The sequence below is a fragment of the Salvelinus fontinalis genome, chromosome 2 (genome assembly GCF_029448725.1).
Source record: "Salvelinus fontinalis isolate EN_2023a chromosome 2, ASM2944872v1, whole genome shotgun sequence".
Classification (NCBI taxonomy): Eukaryota; Metazoa; Chordata; class Actinopteri; order Salmoniformes; family Salmonidae; genus Salvelinus; species Salvelinus fontinalis.
Window position 1 is genome coordinate 66,407,744 of NC_074666.1, and position 24,774 is coordinate 66,432,517.

The 24,774-nt window shown below is 43.5% G+C and overlaps 1 protein-coding gene across 1 annotated transcript in view; it reads right to left on the reverse strand.

Moving 5' to 3' along the window:
• LOC129823813 (thyroid hormone receptor alpha) overlaps positions 1–24,774 on the reverse strand; it is a 116,462-nt gene that overhangs the window by 21,083 nt on the left and 70,605 nt on the right. The window contains exons 2-3 of the mRNA XM_055882832.1: positions 21,681–22,118; positions 2,406–2,690 (exon numbers count right to left, since the gene is read on the reverse strand). Of these exons, the coding sequence (XP_055738807.1) occupies positions 2,406–2,461 (56 nt within the window). The 5' untranslated portion in view covers positions 2,462–2,690; positions 21,681–22,118. The remainder of the gene's footprint in view (positions 1–2,405; positions 2,691–21,680; positions 22,119–24,774) is intronic.

Sequence of the window (24,774 nt, forward strand, 5' to 3'; positions counted from 1 at the left end):
GGTCTAGTCAAGGCTTAAGATGTTTGATACGTCTTGACAACTGACTGACTGGCCAAACATAATTTGTTTCTTTACTGTACCTTTCATTACATTGATATCAGGTTAATGGTCAGCTGGCTGGTTCCTTTTCACAGATCCTCGTTACCTTATGTATCTGGTCCTGTCCCTGAGCTACCTATTCACTCATACGTCCGGTGTGTGTGTCTGCCTATTAACTCGGCTGGGTTCTTGGACTACATAGCTTTCAGTAATCAAGGCTGTGATGTCACACACTGGCATCACTGATATGACTAGTAGCTGATGTCACTATCTGAATGACTTACTACTTTTTTTAGCAACTTTGAAACTAATTAGCAGGTTAGCTAACCCTTCCCCTAACCTTAATTATTTAACCTAACTCCTAAACACAACCCTAACCCCTAGCCTAGCTAATGTTAGCCACCTAGCTAGAATCCGTAACATATCATGCGTTTTTCAAATTCGCAACTTATTCTGCATTTTGCACATTCGTAACAATGTACATTGTAATTTGTAACATCCACAAATTAATACATACCATACGAAACGTAACATATGATACTAAATGGAGTGTGTTGGATTTAAATACAGAATAATCCCGAAATGCTGTGAGATCAGGTTGGGGAACAGCATACATATAGAGAAATGTTAAATCTTATCTACAGTTATCTCTGGGGACATGCTCTATGTCTACACACGTTGTGTGCATCAAGTTAAACACTGACCCCATTTTACAGGACACGTAAGGTCACAGTCTAGGAAGGCAACTAGAGTATTGACAAATTTAATTATTTTACTTATCTAGATACTGCATTATCGGATATTCATATCTATTATCTAAAGTAGGGCTCTCCAACCCTGCTCCTGGAGAGCTACCGTCTTGCAGGTATTTGCTCCAAACCTAATCTAGCGCACATGACTCTAATAATTAGCTGGTTGATAAACTGAAAATCAGGTTAGTTACAACTGGGGTTGGAGCGAAAACATACAGGAGGGTAGCTCTCCACGAACATGGTTGGAGAGCCCTGATCTAAAGTGATACTGTAACAGTATATTGATCAATGCATGAAGTTACTGTAGATACCGACCCTAAAATCAATGTCCACTTGTACCTGAAGTTAATGAATAATAAAGGTTTGAATTTGAAACAGCTTGAGGACTCTCTTTGGTTCTTCTGTTGAACTTCAGAGTGGATAAGCAAGGCCCCTGAATGGATTTGAATTCATAACCGCTTCATTCTTTTTCACACTCCTTATTAAATTAAAGGTGGTAAGTGAATTGATGTGGTGGGCGCCAAACCTCCCTGAGAAGAGAACTCTAGACTGCTGCTCTCTAGAGTTAATCCTAATGTGCACACACGCATGGGCACACACAGTAGCCGCGTCGCTGTGATTGCCCCAGGGCTCGTGTGTGTGTGTGTGTGTGTGTGTGTGTGTGTGTGTGTGTGTGTGTGTGTGTGTGTGTGTGTGTGAGACCAAAGAGCTGAGTGACTCAGAGATCACGGGGGGGGGGGGGGGGGTGCATGAGGCAGCTCACACAAGGACACGTGCACAGACATCCTCCACACACACACACAAATGCACATACATGCACACAAACAAACAGCAACTCTCTCGCATACACACAAACAAACACAGAGACATAAATAGCGACATACCAGAGACAATCCCTTGCTGGCGTCACATATTGATGTGTCCTTAGTTTGCTTTCCTGCCATTCCATCTGCCCCCCACTCCTAATCCTACACTGTTCTGTTAATCCCTGCACAGTGGACACACACATGCACACACAAACACCATACACCTTCACCACATCCTCTGTAGTAAAGGCCTATAACCATCCCTTCACTAACATATAAAATACAGTACATTCGACACACACAGATTTCAAATCTAACGTGTGTATTTCTCTACCGCTGTCTGTGCTCATTTAAAAATGGGACTCCGATTCGCTGGATAAATTCAGCCATCTTCACATTTAATGAGAAGGAAGGTGCCGCGCATGTGAGCGCACGTGTTGGGCAAGAGGCAGTGCTTTCCTAGAACTCCCTCTACATTACTCCCCTCATTTTTACATTGTGTTTGCGATAGATCTATGTGGGTGCGTCCACGCCAGTGTTTGTGTGTAGGACATCTCTTTACAACGACCACGGTGAGACATTTGCTTTGTCTCTAGATTTATACATGAAATTGCATTATATAAACGGCTAAGTCGTCCTCTGTACATATGACACTGTTATGCAATCCCCCAGAGGCAGTGTTAAAAAAATTATTTGGGATGAACTAAGTGCTGTATTGTGTATCTGAAATGTTACGGACGTTGTTACAAACCCACACACAGAAATCCCCCTCGTACACACCAGGGAACAGGGAGGAACATGGACTGACCGTTTCTCATCTCCCTCTGATGAGTTGGGGTCTTCGACGTTGGAAATGGGCTCCATTCACCTTAATTCCATCCAGCGGCCAATGAGCGGAGACTGAGGGCGGGCCCCAACCTCACTAGCCTGCTCAGCATTCGCAGTTGGCCCCGTCAAACGACGGCCATCGATGGACGGCAGCGGTGAAGCGTTCCCCGGAGATGGTTGTGTGGAACATCGGTGGGGCAGGCCCACCCCTGGTTCTAGAGGCTAGCACGTGATGTGCTGAGAAGAGAGGAGACCCAGCTGAAACCTGTGAGGGGACAAACAGAGAAATTAGAGACATCAAACATACAACATATAGTAGGGAACAAATGCATTATGAGACCACTGGTAACCTTTATGAATTTATAAAAGCTGTTATATCTAAAAGGTTTATTAATAGCTGTTGATCAATTCTACTGAAATCATTCAACTGGAAGTACGGCTTTTAAATGTTTTGGAGAGCAATAAATCATTCATGACAGTTGTTGTTGTAGTCGTCCCCTCTTGTTAAATATACTGAACAAAAATATAAACGCAACATGTAAAGTGTTGTTCCCATGTTCCAGGAGCTGAAATAAAAGATCAGAATGTTTCCATACTCACAAAAAGCTTTTCTCACATTTTGTGCACACATTTTTTACATCCCTGTTAGTGAACATTTCTCATTTGCCAAGATAATCCATCCACCTGACAGGTGTGGCACATCAAGAAGCTGATTAAACAGCATGATCATTATTACACAGGTGCACCTTCTGCTGGGGACAAAAAAAGGCCACTAAAATGTGCAGTTTAGTCAGACAACAATGCCACAGATGTCTCAAGTTGAGGGAACGTGCAATTGGAATGCTGACTGTAGGACTGTTCCCCAGATAATTTAATGTAGTTTTTCTACCATAAGCCGCCTCCATCGTTTTAGAGAATTTGGCAGTGCGTCCAACCGGCCTCGCAACCACATACCACGCCAGCCCAGGACCTCCACATCCGGCTTCTTCACCGGAGTGATCATCTGAGAACAGCCACCCGGACAGCTGATGAAACTGGGGAGCATTTCTGTCTCTAATAAAGCCCTTTTGTGTGGAAAAACTCATTCTGACGGGCTGGGCCTGGCTCCCCAGCAGGTGGGCCTATGCCCTCTCAGGTCCACCCATGGCTGTGCCCCTTCCCAGTCTTGTGACATGCATAGATTAGGGTTTTTTGTGAATTTATTTCAATTGACTGATTTCCTTATATGAACTGTAACTCAGTAAAATCTTTGAAATTGTTGCGTTTCTATTTCTGTTCAGTATAGCTACAACTCAGTTACAGGTGTGACTAAAAGCTGGTGACAGTGTAGGTCATGTGTGTATGAGAATGTTCTAGAAACCATTTGTCTAGGAATGTTTTCCTTTGAGCTTTTCTAGGAACAGCGTCCTGAGTGAGCGGCTAGCCCATGGCTAATTGATTTATAAATGCTTATCCTCAAAAAGCCACAATACTGAGTTTGTGTAGCAGCCCAACTGCAGTCCCTCAACCTGGTTAACATTCATAGATGGAGCTATGGATCCAAGGACTGATAGCTCATGAAATCAATATGATAATACAAATATTTTAAAAGCTATACATAGTTTCTACACAAATTCAAATGACAAAAAAAACCCGGAGTAAAACAAGACAGTTGAACTAAGCTCGTGTGACTTTAATAAGTTATATTCTTCAAGAATCAATGGGTTTGTATCTTCAACTGAAATGACCAGTGAGCAGCAGTAAATATCCCAGATTGCCCCTTTAACCTATGTTAAGTGCATGTCCTGCCTGTGTTGTGTGTGTAAACTGGTTAGCCTGCATACAGAGCCACGGTCAGACTTGTGTCATCTAGGATCAAGGTATTGTGCAACATCACACGTCGACTCAATATCCAATGGCTCCATTGCTGATCAATGCATTAGTCAAACACTGAACAGAGTCTCTGAACAAACTAATGTTTAGTGACCTATACCTAATTTAATCAATGCTTTGAAATAGATTAAACATCTGTAATGGAAAAAGGGGGATGTGGCAAGACAGGTTCATTGAGTACACTGGACCAAACGTATGTATGTATGTATGTATGTATGTATGTATGTATGTATGTATGTAGAGTAGATCTCTACTGTATCAATGTTGCAATGAGAGTACTGGTCAGGACAGCCTGTACAGCTCTACTAAACAGAGCGACAGAAAACAGACATTTTCCCCAGTAATCACTTCACTTCTGTTGCTTTGACAGTAGATGGCGCGTGTGTGATTTCAGGTCAGACCTTGCTCACGCTCTATAGCACATGATGTCTCTCTCCCGGCAGTTCTTTACAAGGAACATTTGAATTGACTGTTAATTTGAGAAATTTGCCGGACCCATATTCGTTGGGTGCGTAACCCATTAGGGGGCGTCTACTCACGGTGCTCGGAATGTCATCAATCACATTTAGATTATGGTAATTACTTTTAACAGAAGTCAGGCTATCAGCGCGTCTCCCACCACATGAATGTGGGCTGGAGGCAGAAGGCTATGCATTTTGAAAACAAAGACGTAATTGTTTGAAACCTGAATGTTTTACTACATGAAGACTAATGGAAATACACAAGTGCCAATTTAATTCCACTAAATTATGCAAATAAACCTATAGACCGATAAGTATGACCATCAAATGTATTTCCATCAGCGAATGAAAAGTATTATTTTGCAATGGGACTCTTTTTTTCTCCCATTTAATGTGGCAACAATTTTATTTACTGGCTTTTCATATTTTTTTTCTGGCCAAAAGCTGCCATTTACCAACTAAAGGAAACACTGACACACACAAGCGATGCGCGGGTTTGACTCATAATGTCCGCGGGGCCGGCGGGTTTAAGTCATGAAATATTGTGAATGGTGGTTGGTGGGCGGGTTGAATAAAATAGAAATGCATTAAAAATCGATACATTTATAAGTCTTGTTCAATTCATATCTGTAGGCTACATTGGAGGTTTTTCTTTCATTCTTTTTTATCTTAGCGCGTAGCCTAAGCTTTAGGGCCTAACTGTAGCAGTGTCATTGCCAGATGCATTTGGGAACTTGGACAGTTGAAAAATAAGTAAACATAATACAAGTAAGCTGTGTCTAGTAAAATGTTAATGCCGAGTGCAGGACTCTCTCTATTTACAGACATCAGTATCAAGACCATCTGTCAGTCTGAACTTCATCACATCATCTTGCAAGTCTCCATGTGCTGCCTCCGTAGATGCATCTGTGAACACATACACTGTCGCTGTTCTATTACCAATGGCAGTTAGGATAGGTGATATCTGACAAACAAACAGTTTGAACAGTTCAGACTAAACCTACCTAATTCTGGTCTTCCCATCGACGACCGTTGATGATACTGGTTGGTCCCACACAAACACAGAGCACTGATTGCATTATAAAATGTTGGTTATGATTACGATTTGGAGGCACAGTTGAAAAGGTTCGAAAATGAAAAATGAAAATGAAAAATGAAAATTCGAAAATGATAGCAGTACTTTTTTCAATGCGTGATAAATAAGAGGTGTGGCTTATGAGTGTGAGAAGAGGGTCAAATTGCATGTCTCACACCCAATGCGTGAGAGTTGGCAGCACCGCCTCAGTCATCAGAGCAGTAACTCGGTCCAAGCTAATTCTAGGTCATCACTTCATACCACATCCACAAAAGTCATACAGGGCACCTATTTCTACAATTAGCTTTAACCCTAACCCTAACTAACCCTAACCCTTAACCCTAACCTTAACCACACTACTAACCTTTAACCTGATGCCTAACTTTAAATTAAGACCAAAAAGCTCCTTTTTGTTTTCATGAATGTTTACGATATAGCCACTATGCAGGTGTGGCAACTAGTGGAAACGATAATTCTATGCGTTACAGATGTAGACTGACTGTAGCTCCAGATTGTTACAGTTTGTTGCTCCTAGTTCACTGTATTAGTCAGACTCAACCATTAGTTAACTGCCACCATTATTTTGTTTTGCCCTAGGCAATACAGATTACACTTGTATAAACTACAAATTAACTTGCAAATCCAACTTGTAGGCTAATGTTAGCTATCTAGCCAACATGACCTAGCCTGTAAGCTAGCTAGCAGTATCTAGACAATACAAACTTGTATGCGCTACGACCTAAATTGTAATGAGGTAGCTAGCGCTAGCTATGCTAACGTTAGCTAGCCTGCCTCGCTAGCTAGCTTGTAAATGGGACAATATTTTTATGTTTCACATCTTTTAGTTGCCTCATTAAATTATTTCTATACGTTTTATATGTATTCATACACTTTATAGTTGGTTTGAGTTTTTAAGTCATAGAAATTGCGATATTGACCTTGTCCCATGTACGTTGGGTAATACTGATGGTCCTAAATAGCCCCATAGGGATATCGAATATCTAACCAAATTGACCATGGGTATTAAGATCTGATTGCATGCAGCTGCGCTCCGAATTGATGATTACTTGGGTGCTGCCAGCTGTGGGCATGATTAAAATAATAAACTCAACAATTTATTTTCCTACACTAGCCTTTCTGGCTATTGTTTCTCAATTCTTTTATTTTCTTTTCATTAATCCCTAGCCTTTACATGTCTCTCCTCTGTTCACATTTCTTGCTCCTCTCAATTACTATGCTGTGATTTATTGCGGAGACAATTACTAATCTTTCGGTGTACATGCCTCGGGGCAGGGAATTTAGCCTACTAAGTATTACTGAGGCAGAAATTTCATATATTTTCTGGCTGCTGATCTTTCTGACTTGATTAATAACTCTTTTTTTCTATTTTCTCTCCTGCTTAATTGCATTCTCTCTGTGCGTCTTACTCTACTGCTCTCTTCCACGCACACACGCACACACGCACACACGCACACACGCACACACGCACACACGCACACACGCACACACGCACACACGCACACACGCATACACGCACACACGCATACACACATACATACATACATACATATATATATATATATATAGCATTGGTCTGTCTCTTGATTGTGTAGCTCTATATTTCTCTCGCTCTAATATTGTACTCTGTATTCTGTCTTACCGTGTAGCGCTCTCTCTCTTTGGTTATTGCTTAATGGAATGGTCTTTGAACAGGGCACCTAGGCCTCCCTCTAATGCACGTGGGTCATTCTCACAAAACTGACATTTGACCTAAACATTCTCAAGTGTCATTTTTCAAGACATTATCTCTTGGTTCGCTGAGATTAGGATCTGTACTTATCCATTTCAGAATTATTATTATTTGATTAGATATTATACATTGTACCACAAACACCAACGCAAAAAAGGTCGCAACAGTTTTCCAAGTCCAAAAAAGTAATAAACAAATTCAATTCTAACCATTTTTTAACATTGCATTCAGGCCAAAGAGTTCAATCTTGGTTTCATCAGACCAGATAATCTTGTTTCTCATGACCTGAGAGTCCTTTAGTTGCCTTTTGGCAAACTCTAAGCAGGCTGTCATGTGCCTTTTTCTGAAAAGTGGATTCCATCTGGCCACTTTACCATAAGGGTCTGATTGGTGGAATGCTGCAGAGATGGTTGTCCTTCTGGAAGGTGCCCCCATCTCCACAGAAGAACTATGGAGCTCTGTCAGAGTGACAATTGGGTTCTTGGTCACTTCCCTGACCAAGGCCCTTCTCTTCCGATTGCTCAGTTTGGCCGGGCGACCAGCTCTTGGTGGTCTTGGTGGTTCCAAACTTCTTCCATTTAAGAATGATGGAGGCCATTGTGTTCTTAGGGACCTTCAATGCGGCATTTTTTTGGTGCCCTTCCCCAGATCTGTGCCTCACCACAATCCTGTCTCGAAGCTCTGCGGACAATTCCTTCAACCTCATGGCTTGGTTTTTACTCTGACACGCACTGTCAACTGTGGGACCTTATATAGACAGGTGTGTGCCTTTCCTAATCAATTGAATTTACCACAGGTGGACTCCAATCAAGTGGTAGATCCATCTCAAGGATGATCAATGGAAACCAGATGCATCTGAACTCAATTTCAAGTCTCATAGGAAAGGGTCTAAATTCTTCTGTAAATCATTATTTATAAATTTGCAAACATTTTGAAGTCTGCCTATTTTCCAAATGTACTGTATACCCTCTAATATATCAATGGAAAGCTTACATTCACAGCTAGCCATGAGACATTCTTGGAATGTTCAAGTCAACAGAACCTTGACCTTTGACCTCTAGGGTATAAATCACTTAAAAAAGGAAACCCTGATACATTAATCTTTGTTTGACAAGTGGTTCTGAAAGGTCATGAATTTACCTTTGAAATTATATACGTATAATATAACCAACTTTGAAAGCACCAGCTGCAACTAGTGTTTAAAAATAGACCATATTGTACTATTTACGTTAGAATGCTTGAAGCTTAGCCACAGAATTCTATGTAGTGGGGCAGATATGTTTTTGGATTGTAACTTTGATTAACATTTTACACACACTGCTAGAACGTGGTTTTAAAATGATGGAAGAAGATATAGGGCCATCACAGGATTCACATACAGTGGGGCAAAAAAGTATTTAGTTAGCCACCAATTGTGCAAGTTCTCCCACTTAAAAAGATGAGGCCTGTAATTTTCATCATAGGTACACTTCAACTATGACAGACAAAAGGAGGGGGAAAAAATCCAGAAAATCACATTGAAAATAAATTCATATAAAATCCTACAAAGTATGGTGGATAATAAGTATTTGGTCACCTACAAACAAGCAAGATTTCTGGCTCTCACAGACCTGTAACTTCTTCTTTAAGAGGCTCCTCTGTCCTCCACTCGTTACCTGTATTAATGGCACCTGTTTGAACTTGTTATCAGTATAAAAGATACCTGTCCACAACCTCAAACAGTCACACTCCACTATGGCCAAGACCAAAGAGCTGTCAAAGGAAACCAGAAACAAAATTGTAGACCTGCACCAGGCTGGGAAGACTGAATCTGCAACAGGTAAGCAGCTTGGTTTGAAGAAATCAACTGTGGGAGCAATTATTAGGAAATGGAAGACATACAAGACCACTGATAATCTCCCTCGATCTGGGGCTCCACGCAAGATCTCACCCTGTGGGATCAAAATGATCACAAGAACGGTGAGCAAAAATCCCAGAACCACACGGGGGGGGACCTAGTGAATGACCTGCAGAGAGCTGGGAACAAAGTAACAAAGCCTACCATCAGTAACACACTACGCCGCCAGGGACTCAAATCCTGCAGTGCCAGACGTGTCCCCCTGCTTAAGCCAGTACATGTCCAGGCCCGTCTGAAGTTTGCTAGAGAGCATTTGGATGATCCAGAAGAAGAAGATTGGGAGAGTGTCATATGGTCAGATGAAACCAAAATAGAACTTTTTGGTAAAAACTCAACTCGTCGTGTTTGGAGGACAAAGATTGCTGAGTTGCATCCAAAGAACACCATACCTACTGTGAAGCATGGGGGTGGAAACATCATGCTTTGGGGCTGTTTTTCTGCAAAGGGACCAGGACGACTGATCCGTGTAAAGGAAAGAATGAATGGGGCCATGTATCGTGAGATTTCGAGTGAAAACCTCCTTCCATCAGCAAGGGCATTGAAGATGAAACGTGGCTGGGTCTGGCTTCGTAAAAAGCATTTGTGTGGCTTCGTAAAAAGCATTTCAAGGTCCTGGAGTGGCCTAGTCAGTCTCCAGATCTCAACCCCATAGAAAATCTTTGGAGGGAGTTGAAAGTCTGTGTTCCCCAGCAACAGCCCCAAAACATCACTGCTCTAGGAGGAGATCTGCATGGAGGAATGGGCCAAAATACCAGCAACAGTGTGTGAAAACCTTGTGAAGACTTACAGAAAGCGTTTGACCTCTGTCATTGCCAACAAAGGGTATATAACAAAGTATTGAGATAAACTTTTGTTATTGACCAAATACTTATTTTCCACCATCATTTGCAAATAAATTCATTAAAAAAATCCTACAATGTGATTTTCTGGATTTTCTTTTCTCATTTTGTCTGTCATAGTTGAAGTGTACCTATGATGAAAATTACAGGCCTCTCTCATATTTTTAAGTGGGAGAACTTGCACAATTGGTGGCTGACTAAATACTTTTTTTGCCCCACTGTATTAACCCCACAGAAGCCTTTTTCCAATATGGCCACCAAACAATTTTTGGGCTCCCGAGTGGCGCAGAGGTCTAAGGTACTTCACCTCAGTACTAGAGGCGTCACTACAGACCCTGAATAGATCCCAGGCTGTATCACAACCGTCCGTGAGCGGGAGTCCCATAGGGCAGCACACACTTGGCAAAGCGTCGTCCTGGTTAGGGTTTGGCCGGTGTAGGCCGTCATTGTAAATAACAATTTGTTCTTAACTGACTTGCCTAGTTAAATAACAAAAAAAACTCAATAGGGTCTTATTAGATCAATTTTTCATTACCATCATACCTGTATGAAATATAATTGTAGCATGCCCAATATCACAGCATCTTCATAGTGATGTAGAGCACACAACCAAATGAGCCAGCTGTGCAGATAAAGATTATTCACAGAACTGTAAGAATGTGCCTACAAAGCTGTCTGAATCACTGATTTCTAAAGATGTCACGATCAATAACTGCAATGTTTTCGCATCAAACGTGTCAAATGGATATGTACAAGTGAAGAGTCATGGATGTGAGCTGACTCAAATGATAGACGTTATATTATTAACTGTCGCTGGTTGCTCAGCTCCGAGAAGAACTCTTAGTCCAAACCCATCTAATAGAAACACGGAGGCTTTATTCCCCGGTGGGGAAAGGAAAAGAAAAGGCGATAAGAGCTGTCAAATGACTAAAATGTAAATGTTTAATACGATAAGGAGGAGGCGGCAGGGTGGACAAGAAGCAGAAGGAGAGGAAGGGGTCTTGATTGTAAAAGCGGCAGATGCATGTCCTCCTAAGCGAGGATCGAGGGGGGGGGGGGGGGTTAGAGGGAGTGGAACCACTCACATCAACACTCTATAAAAGATGGAAGTTCTACTTTCATTGTATTTCCCCCTCCCCCTTCTCTTTCCTCTCTATAACCAGAAGGCAGTCATGTTCTATATGTTGAGCTATATTAGAGTGTGTGTGGGTGGGTGTGGGGGGGGGGGGGGGGGGTGTAGAATGGTAATGTAAAGCTTTATGTGGTGCAGCCATCTGCTCGTGGTGGGAAGTCTGTGGCTTAAGCACCAGCTATCTTCATACTAACGGTCTCACGTTACATCTACTGTACATCGCGTGTAGGTGGTGTTTTTGGCCCTGTGTTTTGCTGGTCTGCCTAAAAACAGGGGCTCGATTCAATCAAAATCATAGGACATAAAGACCTAGCTACTTCTACCAGGTGCTTCCTCACAGGTACACACGTGTGTGTGTGTGTGTGTGTGTGTGTGTGTGTGTGTGTGTGTGTGTGTGTGTGTGTGTGTGTGTGTGTGTGTGTGTGTGTGTGTGTGTGTGAGATCGAATGTGTGTGTTGTGTGTGCATTCCTGCATGCACTTGCATGCGTGCGTTAAGCCACAAGTGGGAAGTCTAGTGTTAATTCTGATGGAGCATACTCGTCACAGAACTCCTAATACCTCCGGAACAGGAGCAATGACTCCCAGGCAGCTGCCCTGGCCACGGGGTTGGTTTGGCGGCTAGTCAGTCCACTCAGCCTGCATGCCTGGCAGCTTTCATGAACGGGCATGCCCAAAACCCCTGCCTGGCTGCGTCACCACCCAAAACACACAGCACAGGGAATCCTCTTCCCCTAGCTGCAACCAGAGTGTCTGTGTGTACTGTGTTTGTGTGCGTGTGTTGGAGAGTGTGTGACAAAAGCGGGCCCTGAGCCACAAGCACTCAGGTAAGAGTAGGAGCCCAAGGTGAGAGTGCTACACAGATACGCACACACACTTCCCTTTGCAGTGAGGCGGACTGAATTTGCATTCCAGTGTTCACAGTACACCATCAAAAATTAGAACATTTCATATACACCAACCAGAGACGGAGATCAATGGTGCTGCTGAGAAGGGAAATTAAAAGCTCTCCCTCCTCCTCTCGTGAAAAAGGAAGCTGGACTGTTGAACGTGCTGTGAAATCGCATGAGATACGGTTGTTACTGTAATGAATGCTTCAGAAAGGCTGCAGTGTTAAAACAGCAACACAGAGCATACCTATGGGGAGTGACAGACGGGCCTGCGTCCGAAAAGGCACCCTATTCCCTTTATAGTGCACTTCTTTTGATCAGGGCACATAGAGCTTTAGTCAAAGGTAGTGCACTATATAGGAACTCGGGTGCCATTTGGGATGCAGGCAGAGTCTACGGTAGATACCTGTATTGTTCTCCAGGGAGAGGTGACTGGGAGAGGAGGGGCAGAGGTGGGGTGGTGGAGGGTCTCTGGTTTCCTTTTAGCCATAATCTTGCGTGACTGCGAACAATGTACTTCAAAAGGCGAGGCCGCACTGGCCTTCTTTAGGGCCCCTGTAAAACCGAGCCCCCCCCCCTACAATATCAATGAACATGAAAGACCCTAAGGGTACACAGTGATTGCAAAAGCAATAACGGCAGGAATATGGTGATAGGTGTGTGAGGAGACACCCAAGTTCCAGTATGGGAAGCAGAAACCACACCAGACCTCGGAGGTAACCGTGCATGTGAAAGAAACCCTTTAACGGTGAATAGATTTTTTAAAAATCATGGTCTCTCTCTCTCTCTCTCAGGTCTCGGGGAAAAAAACAGAACCACAAGGCTCAAACTTGACCCATACACACCTCTAACACCCAATCCCCCCAGGTCCAGTCATAAAGTGTTGACGTGAGCCTAACCATGTCTCAGATTCTCTACTGCACTTGGTCTGCCTTCCACATCTCATCCACACAGATAGGCAGAGGTGGAATGTGTGTGTGTGTGTGTGTGTGTGTGTGTGTGTGTGTGTGTGTGTGTGTGTGTGTGTGTGTGTGTGTGTGTATGTATGCATGTTTGTAGTTGAGTACTCAACAACTCGTTGTGTTAGTTTATTAAAAGGTTAAGGCATTCCAAATGGGTTAAAGTTTAAAGCCCCAGACTACAGGCCGGGATCACACCTCCCACCGTCGGTGTGTCGGAACGGTAACAAGCTGTAAATCAGTTGGCCAACGCAGTGTTTCCATCCAGAGAATCCCTGCTATTCATTGGGGGGGGGAGACGGGGTAATCCTTACACAGAACAGACAATATATTAATTTCTACCAGTATTTATCAGTGAGAATTAAGGACAGGTTAGTAGACAGGCCTTTGTATCAATCCAACTTTATTTACTGTATAAAGCTGAGACATTACTAAAAAGGCATTTAAAGCGGAGATCCGCGAAGGTAAAATAAGAAAGAGTCACTGGTCGCCCCAGGCGCATTTGTTGTTGTTTTTTGAGCATCCAGTGACATAAAAAAAGATGGTAGTACATACGCTGCTGTTCAATTGTGCGTGTAATGATGTACAATGATGACCAAGGGACTAAAACAGTGTTAGTTGTTAAGCTTTGACTTTAGGAAAGGCATTGTCAATTTTGTATGTGTTGGGGGGGGGGGTTCTGCATGTCATTACAATTGTGGAATACTTCTAGTTCTGTGGACACATCAACAACTGGACATCAACTGCAGACTTCCTAACTTGAAGTTTAGCATGTGTGATGTGTATGGAACAGGGGCTTGGGGGGGGGGAATAGTAAGCTAGACCTTTTGGCTGGTGCTAAAAAGACCAGGCCTCTTATTAAAATATGGGCTGCTTTCAGACTTGATATACTGTACACGCTGCTTTCTGACTTCATATACTGTGCGGGTGTGAATTCTTGTTCTCCATGCATCCATCCGTCTGTCTGACAAGTCGACAGAGCCTTGAAGCCTGCCACGTGAGGCTGACATTTGCTGGACTTCCCCGTGAGTAATCTCAAGTCCCTTTATGGCTCCTTAAAAGGATAGTTCACTCCAAAATCAACGTGTTTTCCCAGACGTTTTAGGATCTCAAATATGGTCAAATGTCGAGATGAGTCCCACGCCATCTGTTGTGTATATCCAGCTATAAGCCTCAATCCCAAATAAATGGGAAAGAAAGGCACCACCCGAAATGATGACATAAGACATCCAGCTACATCTATACGACAGATGGCATGGGTCATACCATAGAGTCATCTCAAACATTTGACCACTTTCAGGGCCTGAGCAACAACATCAATAAATAAAACGTTCATTTTTGTGAGAATTGTTCCATTAAATCCAGAATCTGACTGACAACAGGTCAAAGGTCGTGATGGAGCATTAAGGTATACTTTATCAATACTGTATGACTACCTGTGGAACAACTCAGTTCTCATGGCCAAGACCAGGGCTAGTCAGTTTTATTCCAGAGCAGTGTTGTGGTGGGCGGAACGTTCCGCAGGGTTCCGGAGTGTTACGGAGTGTGTCTGGCCTGGAACTCCCCACCAGCAGCAGGGCAGTAGGCCCCAGGTGGGATTTATGAAGTGTTAAGAATGTTTTGATCTCAACCTGATGCAGGCCATCTGGGAGCAGTCTACACCTCACTGGCGCCTCCATGATGCCTCGTCCTCCATCCCTCCATCCACCCACTCCCCCTACAGAAAACACTCAGTGTATCTAATATACAGGGAGTTGGAGACCATGCCCTCTTTTCACAAGCCACAAGGCCCCCACACCCCCAACAACAATCTCCATCTGGCCCCAGGCAGGCTGTCACATTCCTTCCCCAGAACACTCTACCAAATATGAACTGGGCTGATCACATTCGGTACTTCTGACAAATGTGTCTCAAGTGATTGAGCCGATCATGTTCCGGGATTCTTCCGATGGCATTGAGGAGTACACCACAGTACGTGCTAGGTTCATGCTAGGGATGCACGATAGTCAGTGAACATATTGGAATCGGCCGATGTCTAGTTTAACGCCCGATGTGCAAAACCAATGTCAAAGCTGACGTGCATACCTATATAACGAAGGTACATGGCGTAATGACGCCACGTAAAATTTTGCGCTATACGTGAAACACAGAATTCCTAAGCTAGCACACAATGTCAGCTGTGTGGATCGAGCAGTCAACAAGTCAAGCAATAATTTGAAAGAGTAGCAAAATTTCAGATAGACAACAAAAGGCGAAATCCATTAAAGCCAAGATAATGAAACTCATTGCCCTTGACAATCAACCGTTCTCTGTCGTGGGTGATGTTGGCTTTCGCCGACTGGTCGAGCACCGGTTAACACTACCAAGTGCGCCATTTTTCCGATGTTGCCCTACCGGAGTTACACAGTAAGCTTCACTGCTATTAGCTTCACGACATACACACTATGGAACCAGCGTTTGGGTCTTTACGTGTCAAAAAAGATACAGTAGCACTGTCAAAGATGTATTAAAAAAGTCAGCAAACACCTGTGTGTTTACAATACCGCGTTGGTAATAAAGCATAATTTGTTCGACTGCAACTTCTGGGGTAGCTAGCTTTAGCTTGGTACCTAGCTAGCACCAATACAACCAGCCTGAAAACAATGACCAGTAAAAACTGCAGTCATTTTCATTATTCTTAGCAATGATTTAGGAATCCTTGTAAGTATTAGCAAATAGTAGAATTATGCCATACTTTTATTTTAAAGGCTAACCGCAAAGTCCACTATTTATCAAATATGAACTGTCTTATAAATTAGGGTTATTTTAGATGACACCTAGCTATATAGTTAGCTAGCTAACTCTAGCTACTGAAACAAATGTCGTTTGGCTATGTTTTTGAGGAAGAACATTGTTTGCACCCATGAGGTAGCTAGCTTTTTAAAAAAATGACCAGCACTGTAGGTGCGCAAGACAACTTTACCAGCATCATAGCATACGTATCGATGAATCGTTGTGACATATGAAATACGAGTGACAGTGTAATCAATGTGTAATAACTAAGGTAAAAAATGAATGAATGTGTTAAATTATTGTGACGTGCAGTCATATTCAGGGCCTGATTAGTCAAATATTGTTATTTGACACGTTAAATAGACCCAAACGGTGTTCCACAGAAATCCTGGATGAGAATGAAACGACTGAACAAATGAAGAACGAAACAGCACAGCAAGTAAGTGAAAGAAATAGGTTTTGCTTATGTTTTACTGGTAATGGGGACATGCATAAATGTCAACAAAATGACTTTTTGGTCAGTGTGGTATGTGTGTAACCTTTATTTAACTAGGCAAATCAGTTAAGAGCAAATTATTATTTACAATGACAGCCTACCCCGGCCAAACCCGGACGACGCTGGGCCAATTGTGCGCCGCCTTATGGGACTCCCAATCACGGCTGGATGTGATACAGCCTGGATTCGAACCAGGGACTGTAGTGACGCCTCTTGCACTGAGATGCAGTGCCTTGCACACACATGGACGTAGTGGTCTGTGTTAACTATTTAACTGTAGTAGAATGCTTAAAAAAGGCAGCTAAAATTGTAAAAATTGTTGATCGGTATCGTTTTTTTGGTACGCATAATATCGGATATCAGTATCGGCCAAAATGTCATATTGGTGCATCACTAGTACATACCCCAACCAGAAGCCATGCATTACAGGTAAAAACTGCACTGAGCTAAAGGGTAGAGCTGCCACTTTCAAGGAGCGGGACTTTAACCCGGAAGCTTATAAGAAATCCATAATGCCCACTGATGAAGCATCAAACAGACAAAGCATCAATACAGGACTAGGATTGAATCGTACTACGATGGCTCGGACCCTCGTCGGATGTGGCAAAGCTGGCAAACAATTACAGGCTACAAAAGGGAAGCACAGTCGAGTGCTGCCCAGTGACACAATCCTACCAGATTAGCTAAATTACTTCTATGCTCGTTTTGAAGCAAGTAACACTGAAACATGCATGAGAGCATCAGCTGTTCCGTGTGTGAGCACACTCTCCGCAGCCGACGTGAGTGAGACCTTTAAACAGGTCAACATTCACAAGGCCACAGGGCCAGATGGATTACCAGGATGCGTACTCAGAGCATGCACTGACCAGCTGGCAAGTGTCTTCACTGACATTTTCAACCTCTCCCTGACCCAGTCTGTAATACCTACGTAGCTTCAATCAGACCCACCATAGTCCCTGTGCCCAAGAACACCAAGGTAACCTGTCTAAATGACTACCGACCCGTAGCACTTACGTCTGTAGCCATGAAGTGCTTTGAAAGGATGGTCATGGCTCACATCAACACCATTCTCAGAAACCCTAGACCCACTCCAATTTGCACACCGCCCCAACAGATCCACAGATGATGCAATCTCTATTGCACTCCACACTGCCCTTTCACACCTGGACAAAAGGAACAGCTATGTGAGAACACTATTCATTGACTACAGCTCAGCGTTCAACACCACAGTGCCCTCAAAGCTCATCACTAAGTTAAGGACCCTGATACAAAACACCTCCCTCTGCAACTGGATCCTGGACTTCCTGACGGGCCTGCCCCAGGTGGTAAGGGTAGGTACCAACACATCCACCACGCTGATCCTCAACACAGGGACCCCTCAGGGGTGCGTGCTCAGTCCTCCTGTACTCCCTGTTCACGGCCATGTACGACTCCAACACCATCATTAAGTTTGCAGATGAAACAACAGTGGTAGGCCTGATCACCAACAACGACGAGGCCGCATATAGGGAGAAGATCAGAGACCTGGTCGTGTGGTGCCAGGACAACAACCTCTCCCTCAACGTGATCAAGACTAAGGAGATGATTGTGGACTACAGGAAAAGGAGGACCGAGCACTCCCCCATTCTCATCAATGGGGCTGTAGCAGGTTGAGAGCTTCAAGTTCCTTGGTGTCCACATCACCAACAAACTAACATGGTCCAAACACACCAAGACAGTTGTGAAGAGGGCACGACAAAACCAATTCCCCCTCAGGAGACAGAAAAGATTTGGCATGGGTCCTCAGATCCCCAAAAAGTTATACAGCTGCACCATCGAGAGCATCCTGACTGGTTGCATCACTGCCTGGTGTGGCAACTGCTTGGCCACCAACCGCATGGCACTAGAGGGTAGTGCGTATGGCCTAGTACATCACTGGGGCCAAGCTTCCTGCCATCCAGGACCTCTATACCAGGCGGTGTCAGAGGAAGGCCCTAAAAATTGTCTAAGACTCCAGCCACCCTAGTCATAGGCTGTTCTCTCTGCTACCGCACGGCAAGCAGTACCGGAGCTCCAAGTCTAGGTCCAAGAGGCTTCTAAACAGCTTCTACCCTCAAGACTACTGAACAACTAATCAAATGGCTCCCCAGACTATTTGCAATGCGCCGCCCCCCCCCCCCCCCACCTCTTTTACACTGCTGCTACTCTCGGTTGTTATCTATGCATACGTCACCTAATAACTCCACCCACATGTATATATTATCTTGACTAACCGGTGCCCCCGCACAGTGACTCTGTACTGGTACCCACTGTATATATAGCCTCCCTACTGTTATTTTACTGCTGCTCTTTAATTATTTGTTACTTTTATTTCTTATCTTTAAGTATTTTTCTTGAAACTGCAAACACGCTGATTTCAAAGCTGACTGTTACCAAAAATTGTATTAATTCACTTAGTCTCCCTCACCACCAAAAACGAATGCACCTCTTTTGTCTTCCTTTGCTTCCCACTAGATTCCATAGCCACAAAGTCAGATTCCACAGCCACATTCTGCACGGCCACTTGGAAAAAAGAGAGATTGCTTCTTCTACGCAAATGTTGTTACGCAGCACAATAAAATAATGTTTCTCTTAAACGTTTCCAATAATTGAAGTCCTAAATGGAAGGGGTAGCCCCATGAAATCAGCTAAAACAAGCTCAATAAAAATCTATGTATGCACACACTCCTATAGAATAATATGCATTGACCTGTATTGTAAAGTACTGTGAACAGACCTAGGCTACATCTTGCTTTACTCAGTTTATCAATAGAGACTTACCGTTCAAATAAATGTTTACCATTATGCTGTTTTGTAGCTTGATTGGTAAAAATCTAAGTAACATTTCTTGTAGAATTGATTCAAATAACGCATAAACATTTGTTTCAAACGTAATGACAGAGGAGTATCTGAGTTTATCTGCTTGGATCAAGTGCCATTCTGGCTTTGGCTAATGCACCTTCTTTTTTTTGGGTGGTCTCGTTTTGGTATTGAGATAATAAACCTGGTATCGGTATTCAAGTCAAAATGCTGGTATCGTGGCAACACTAGTTATAGGGCTATAGGCAAGAGTCATAGATTCTCCAGCCGACCTTGCGTATCGTCTCTGACTGGTAACATATTGATCTGCATGATGAGAGCATCTCCCTTCAACTCTGTTTGCACTCTGTAGTCTGGACACACGCGGAGATTCAGCAGGCAGGGAGGGAGGGAGGCACGCAGGCATACACCAGTTTTGACGATACCAGTGTTACAATATTTTCTTCCATGGCAAAAATGTAAAGACGAAGCTCTCTTGGTCCTTTAAAAACCTGCTGCCTGTAAAACAGTGTGCCATAGCTTGGAAAATAAATACATGTGACTCTGGTTGACAACACAATGAGGGCTGTAAATACATGTGACTCTGGTTTCCAACATCAGGGCTGTTTTCCTCATGAAGTGACATCCGCGTCGTGCTTTGTTTCCTCGCCACGATACTCACAAGTATCGTACAGAGCGCACACAGAGCGCACGCGTGCTATCACGCACGCCAACACATAGCTTTCCACAAGTTCCGTAAGGTGCACTCCGCGGCAGGAAACCTCTCTGATTGGTCGGCCTGGGGTTCTGGTTTCTTTACATCAACCTGTTGCTCAGTTGTTCCCGTGCAGCATGTGCAGGGAAGGGAGGACATTACCATGGCAACACAAAGTGCAGGAAAAGGGAAGGTGTTATGGGTGCTAGTATGACGCGTGAGACGATTACCAATAGAAGTTATTACAAGTGACATTTTCACAGCAGAGGGAGGGAGTATGGAATGCTGAGAGAAATAAAAAGTGAGGTCCCTGAGGACGGGGGTCAAAGATCCTAGCGTTTGGTCACACGATGTGGAATATGTATTGTTAGCATTGTTTATGTCAAATTAAGAATGGAGCCATGGGAGCGGCAGGTAGCCTAGCGGTTAGAGCGGTGGGCCAGCCAATCAAAAGGTTGCTAGTTCGAATTCCCGAGCTGACTAGGTGAAAAACATCTGTCCATCTGCCCGTGAGCAAAGGCCTTAAACCTTAATTGCTCCCGTGTCCCTAGCCGTGACCCCGCTGGTGTCTTAGGGGAGGGGGATGTGCAACAAAAAACACACTTGTTACACACCTGTACATGTGTGAAACAGGACAAATATCAGCACTTTCGGTATTAAGCTACGTTCCTAACCCAGAATCCCATTGAAACACAAGGACTGATTCTATCCTGACTTTACCCCTCAGGCATCATAATGGAAGACATTAGATCAAGGGGATCAAAAGGGGACGTTTGATCCAGGCTTATTTGAGCTAAACACACAGGGAGGGAGATCCTCATCTTAGACTATGAAGCACAACAGTCAAACATCAACCCCGAGGTGTGTCCACACCAAATGTGCCACATTGGTGTCAGCAGTGGGATATAGCCATAGCCCCACAGTCAAACAATCCGGAGTGCACTAGCACAGTCGTGTTAAAAAGGCATACAGAAAAGGGCTCGGCCAAGGACCAGATCCTGTATTCATAAAGAGTGCTGATCTAGGATCAGTTGAACCTTTTAGATCCTAATGAATAGGATCATATGGAAAAGGAAGACCTGATCCACCATGAGCACTCCTACTCTGAGATGCGTTTTTTAACATGGACCCTGTTCCGTTGGATCAGTCACTTCGATCTCTGACAGTCTAGCTCCCTCCTCCACTTCGACTCTCTCTCCCAGAAACCCTCACGCCACCTGGCGGGTCACGGAGGATTAGCCAATCAAAAGGTCAGAGGTACACGGAGCTTCCAGTGGATTAACGCCACAGCCAGACAACACACAAGAGGCAGTGGTTTACTCTGGTTACTCATGTTCGGAAATAAGTTAGTCGACCGCGTATAGAACAATTCCTTGACTCAAGACCACCTTAAGAGCACCCTAAATCTATACCTTTAGCCTTGAGATAACCTTCCCTCGCCTTCTCAAATTCAATGTGCAGATATGGATATAAAAGAGCTGAGCTATCCAATCAGGGCCCAGTCTTACTACTCCTGTTGTTTCACCCACTGCATCATAAGGCGGAGAGAAGGGGGCGACTGGGAAGGAACCAGAGAACTCACCTGTGGATTGTTCTTCTCACCCTCGCTCTGCTGGGTCTTACTGTTCTTCTTACAGCCTTTGCCACCTGGCGGGCTATTATCGGCTGATGATGCAGCCCAGGCTCCCCTTTCAGTCCCTCTCAGCCCCTAAGGCAGCGCGCTGCTCTCAGGGTCCCCAAACCATTCAGGCTTGCCGCTGTGCTGTTTAATGTAAGTAACTGACCCCCAAGCATGCAGCCTTCTGGTTTTGACTGCCTCCCAGGTGGGCCATTTTCCAGGGTCTGACAATGTGATGCTGCCACCCAGGCAAACTGTTTTCAGGCTCTCTCCGTGCTGTTTTTTTGGCAGCAACTCGCTAGCTCGGCTAGCCCTGGGTCTGAAAGCCTCAGACGTGCTCCACTGCTCGGTCCTGGTCTACCTCCCAAAAAGGTGCTCTCCAGTGGATCAGTCAGCCTGCACCTGTAAGACACACACAGAACAGAAGGGTTCGACATAAACACAGAGAAGCCAACTAACGGAGTAAAAAACACCTTCAAACTCACAGGGTAGATAAATCAGAGGACTGGTTCCCGGAACACAGATTAAGCCTAGACAAACTGACAGGGTAGATACTGTAAAAACAGTCAAAGCCTGGATTTTACTGGTGTGTCTATGAGTTTGGTCTGCCTTGCTGTTGTGGTATTGTGGAGTTGAGGTCAACATTATTTTAGGAAGGTATTACTTGAGGACAAGTTCAAGTAGGGAGAATAGCATTTTAGAAAATCTATAAATTGCTAACTCAAGAGACTTTGTTTCACATACAGTGCAAGTAGGAAATGGCCTATTCTGCAAGTAGGAAATAGCCTACTATGGCCTAAATGCCAGTGGAGTTTGTCAAAAGGCACCTAAAGGACTCTCAAACCATGAGATACAAGATTCTCTGGTCTGAAGCAGAGATGCATGACGGACTGGGAGTCTAGGCAAGATCGAGGGAAAGATGTACGGAGCACAGTACAGAGAGATCCTTGATGAAAACCTGCTCCAGAGTGCTCAGGACCTCAGACTGGGGCAAAGGTTCATCTTCCAACAGGACAACAAACCTAAGCACACAGCCAAGACAACGCAGGAGTGGTCCGGGACAAGTCTCTGAACGTCCTTGAGTGGCCCAGCCAAAGCCCGGACTTGAACCCAATTGAACATCTCTGGAGAGACCTGAAAATAGCTGTGCAGCGACGCTCCCCATCCAACCTGACAGAGCTTGAGAGGATCTGCAGAGAGGAATGGGATAAACTCCCCAAATACAGGTGTGCCAAGCTTGTAGCGTCATAAAGAAGACTCGAGGCTGTAATCACTGTCAAAGGGGCTTCAACAAAGTACTGAGTAAAGGGTCTGAATACTTAAGTAAATGTAATAAAGTTATTTATTTTTAATACATTTGCCAACATTTCTAAAAAACTGTTTTTGCTTTGTCATTATGGGGAATTGTGTGTAGATTGATGAGGGAAAAAAACTATCAATTTTAGAATAAGGCTGTAACGTAACAAAATATGGAAAATGTCAAGGGGTCTGAATACTTTCCGAATGCACTGTATCTTTAAGCGTGGTCAAGTTAATAGTTATGTTGTGGATGATGTATTAAACCACCCAGACACATCAAAGATGCAGTCATCCTACTGAACTGAGCTGCAGGACAGGAAGGAAACTGGCTTAGGGATGTCACCATGAGGCCTTTGTAGCTGTTTTAAAATCACCAGAGTTCAATAGCTGTGATGGGAGAAAACTGAAGATGGATCAACAACATTGTAGTGACTCCACAATAATGACCTAAATGACAGAGTGAAAAGAACACAAATTTACGGGGAAAAAATATTCCAAAACAAGCATAAGTACGCAACGCAACAAGGCACTGAATAAAAAAAACAAATACTGTATAATTGCTGTTAGCCATGATCCCCAACACCTTGACAGAGCTTGAAGAAAAGAAAAGAATAAAAACATTTTTTTAAAGAATAATGGGCAAATATTGCACAATACAGGTGTGCAAAGCTCTTAAGAGACTTACCCAAGAAGACTTACATCTACAAATCAGGCGTTTCTAACATGTATTGACTCAGGGGGGTGAATTCTTATCTAAATCAAGGTATACATGTGTTATTTTGTATTCATCTTTAAAAAATGTTTGAATTTTTCTTACAGTTTGACAGAGTATTGTGTAGATCATTGACAGAAAATGACAATGAAATCTATTTGAATCCCACTTTAACACAAAATGTGAAGAAATCCAAGGGTGGTGTAGACTTTCTAAAGGCACTGTAAGTTGGGCTGCAAAGGGTCGGAAACCTTCCGGGAAATTTCCGGAAATTTTTCAAGGGAGGATAAGCCCGGGAATTTTGCTTAAATTCATCAAAAATGTTAGTTTATAACAGTGAACCTTGTGGAATACACCTAAGGCAATTCTAGGTATTGTGGCATGTTTTGGTTAAACTATCCCCAATTCAATGGAATTGCAACCCTCTGCATTCACAGTGCACTCTTCCATCACATGTACAGCTGATTCTCAAGATCTTGCACAGGAATGAGATGCTATTGAGCCCACACTACTACACTGTCTGAGCCAAGGACTACATGCTTTGTATGTTTTGATTGCAATACTGGGTGGGGTGAATATATTTTATATGACATACAATCTTTTTTGTTAACTAGTGAATAGTAGCCTACAGGAAAGTGTGTTTAAATCATTTCTAACTTGTTAACACTTTCTGCTAGTTAGTTTTAGCTACCATGTGGGTTTTAGTTTGCTTGAGCCTGCTAACTGAGGAGTGTTAATTCACCTGTTTCCATGTATTTCATTTTAAAACATTTATCTTACAAAAGGAGTTGTTTAATCTAACTGCTTAAAACCTGTTGAGGATAGGGGGTGCTGTTGTCACTATTTATGTAAATCGTGTAATTTTTGAAACGGCTTCCTACTAAATTCTTGATCGTACAATATGCATATTATTATTATTATTGGATAGAAAACAGTCTATAGTTTCTATAGCCGTTGAAATTTTGTCTCTGAGTGGAACAGAACTCATTCTACAGCAATTTCCCTGACATGGAGTCAGATTTCACACATTTTGGCCCCTGATCTGGA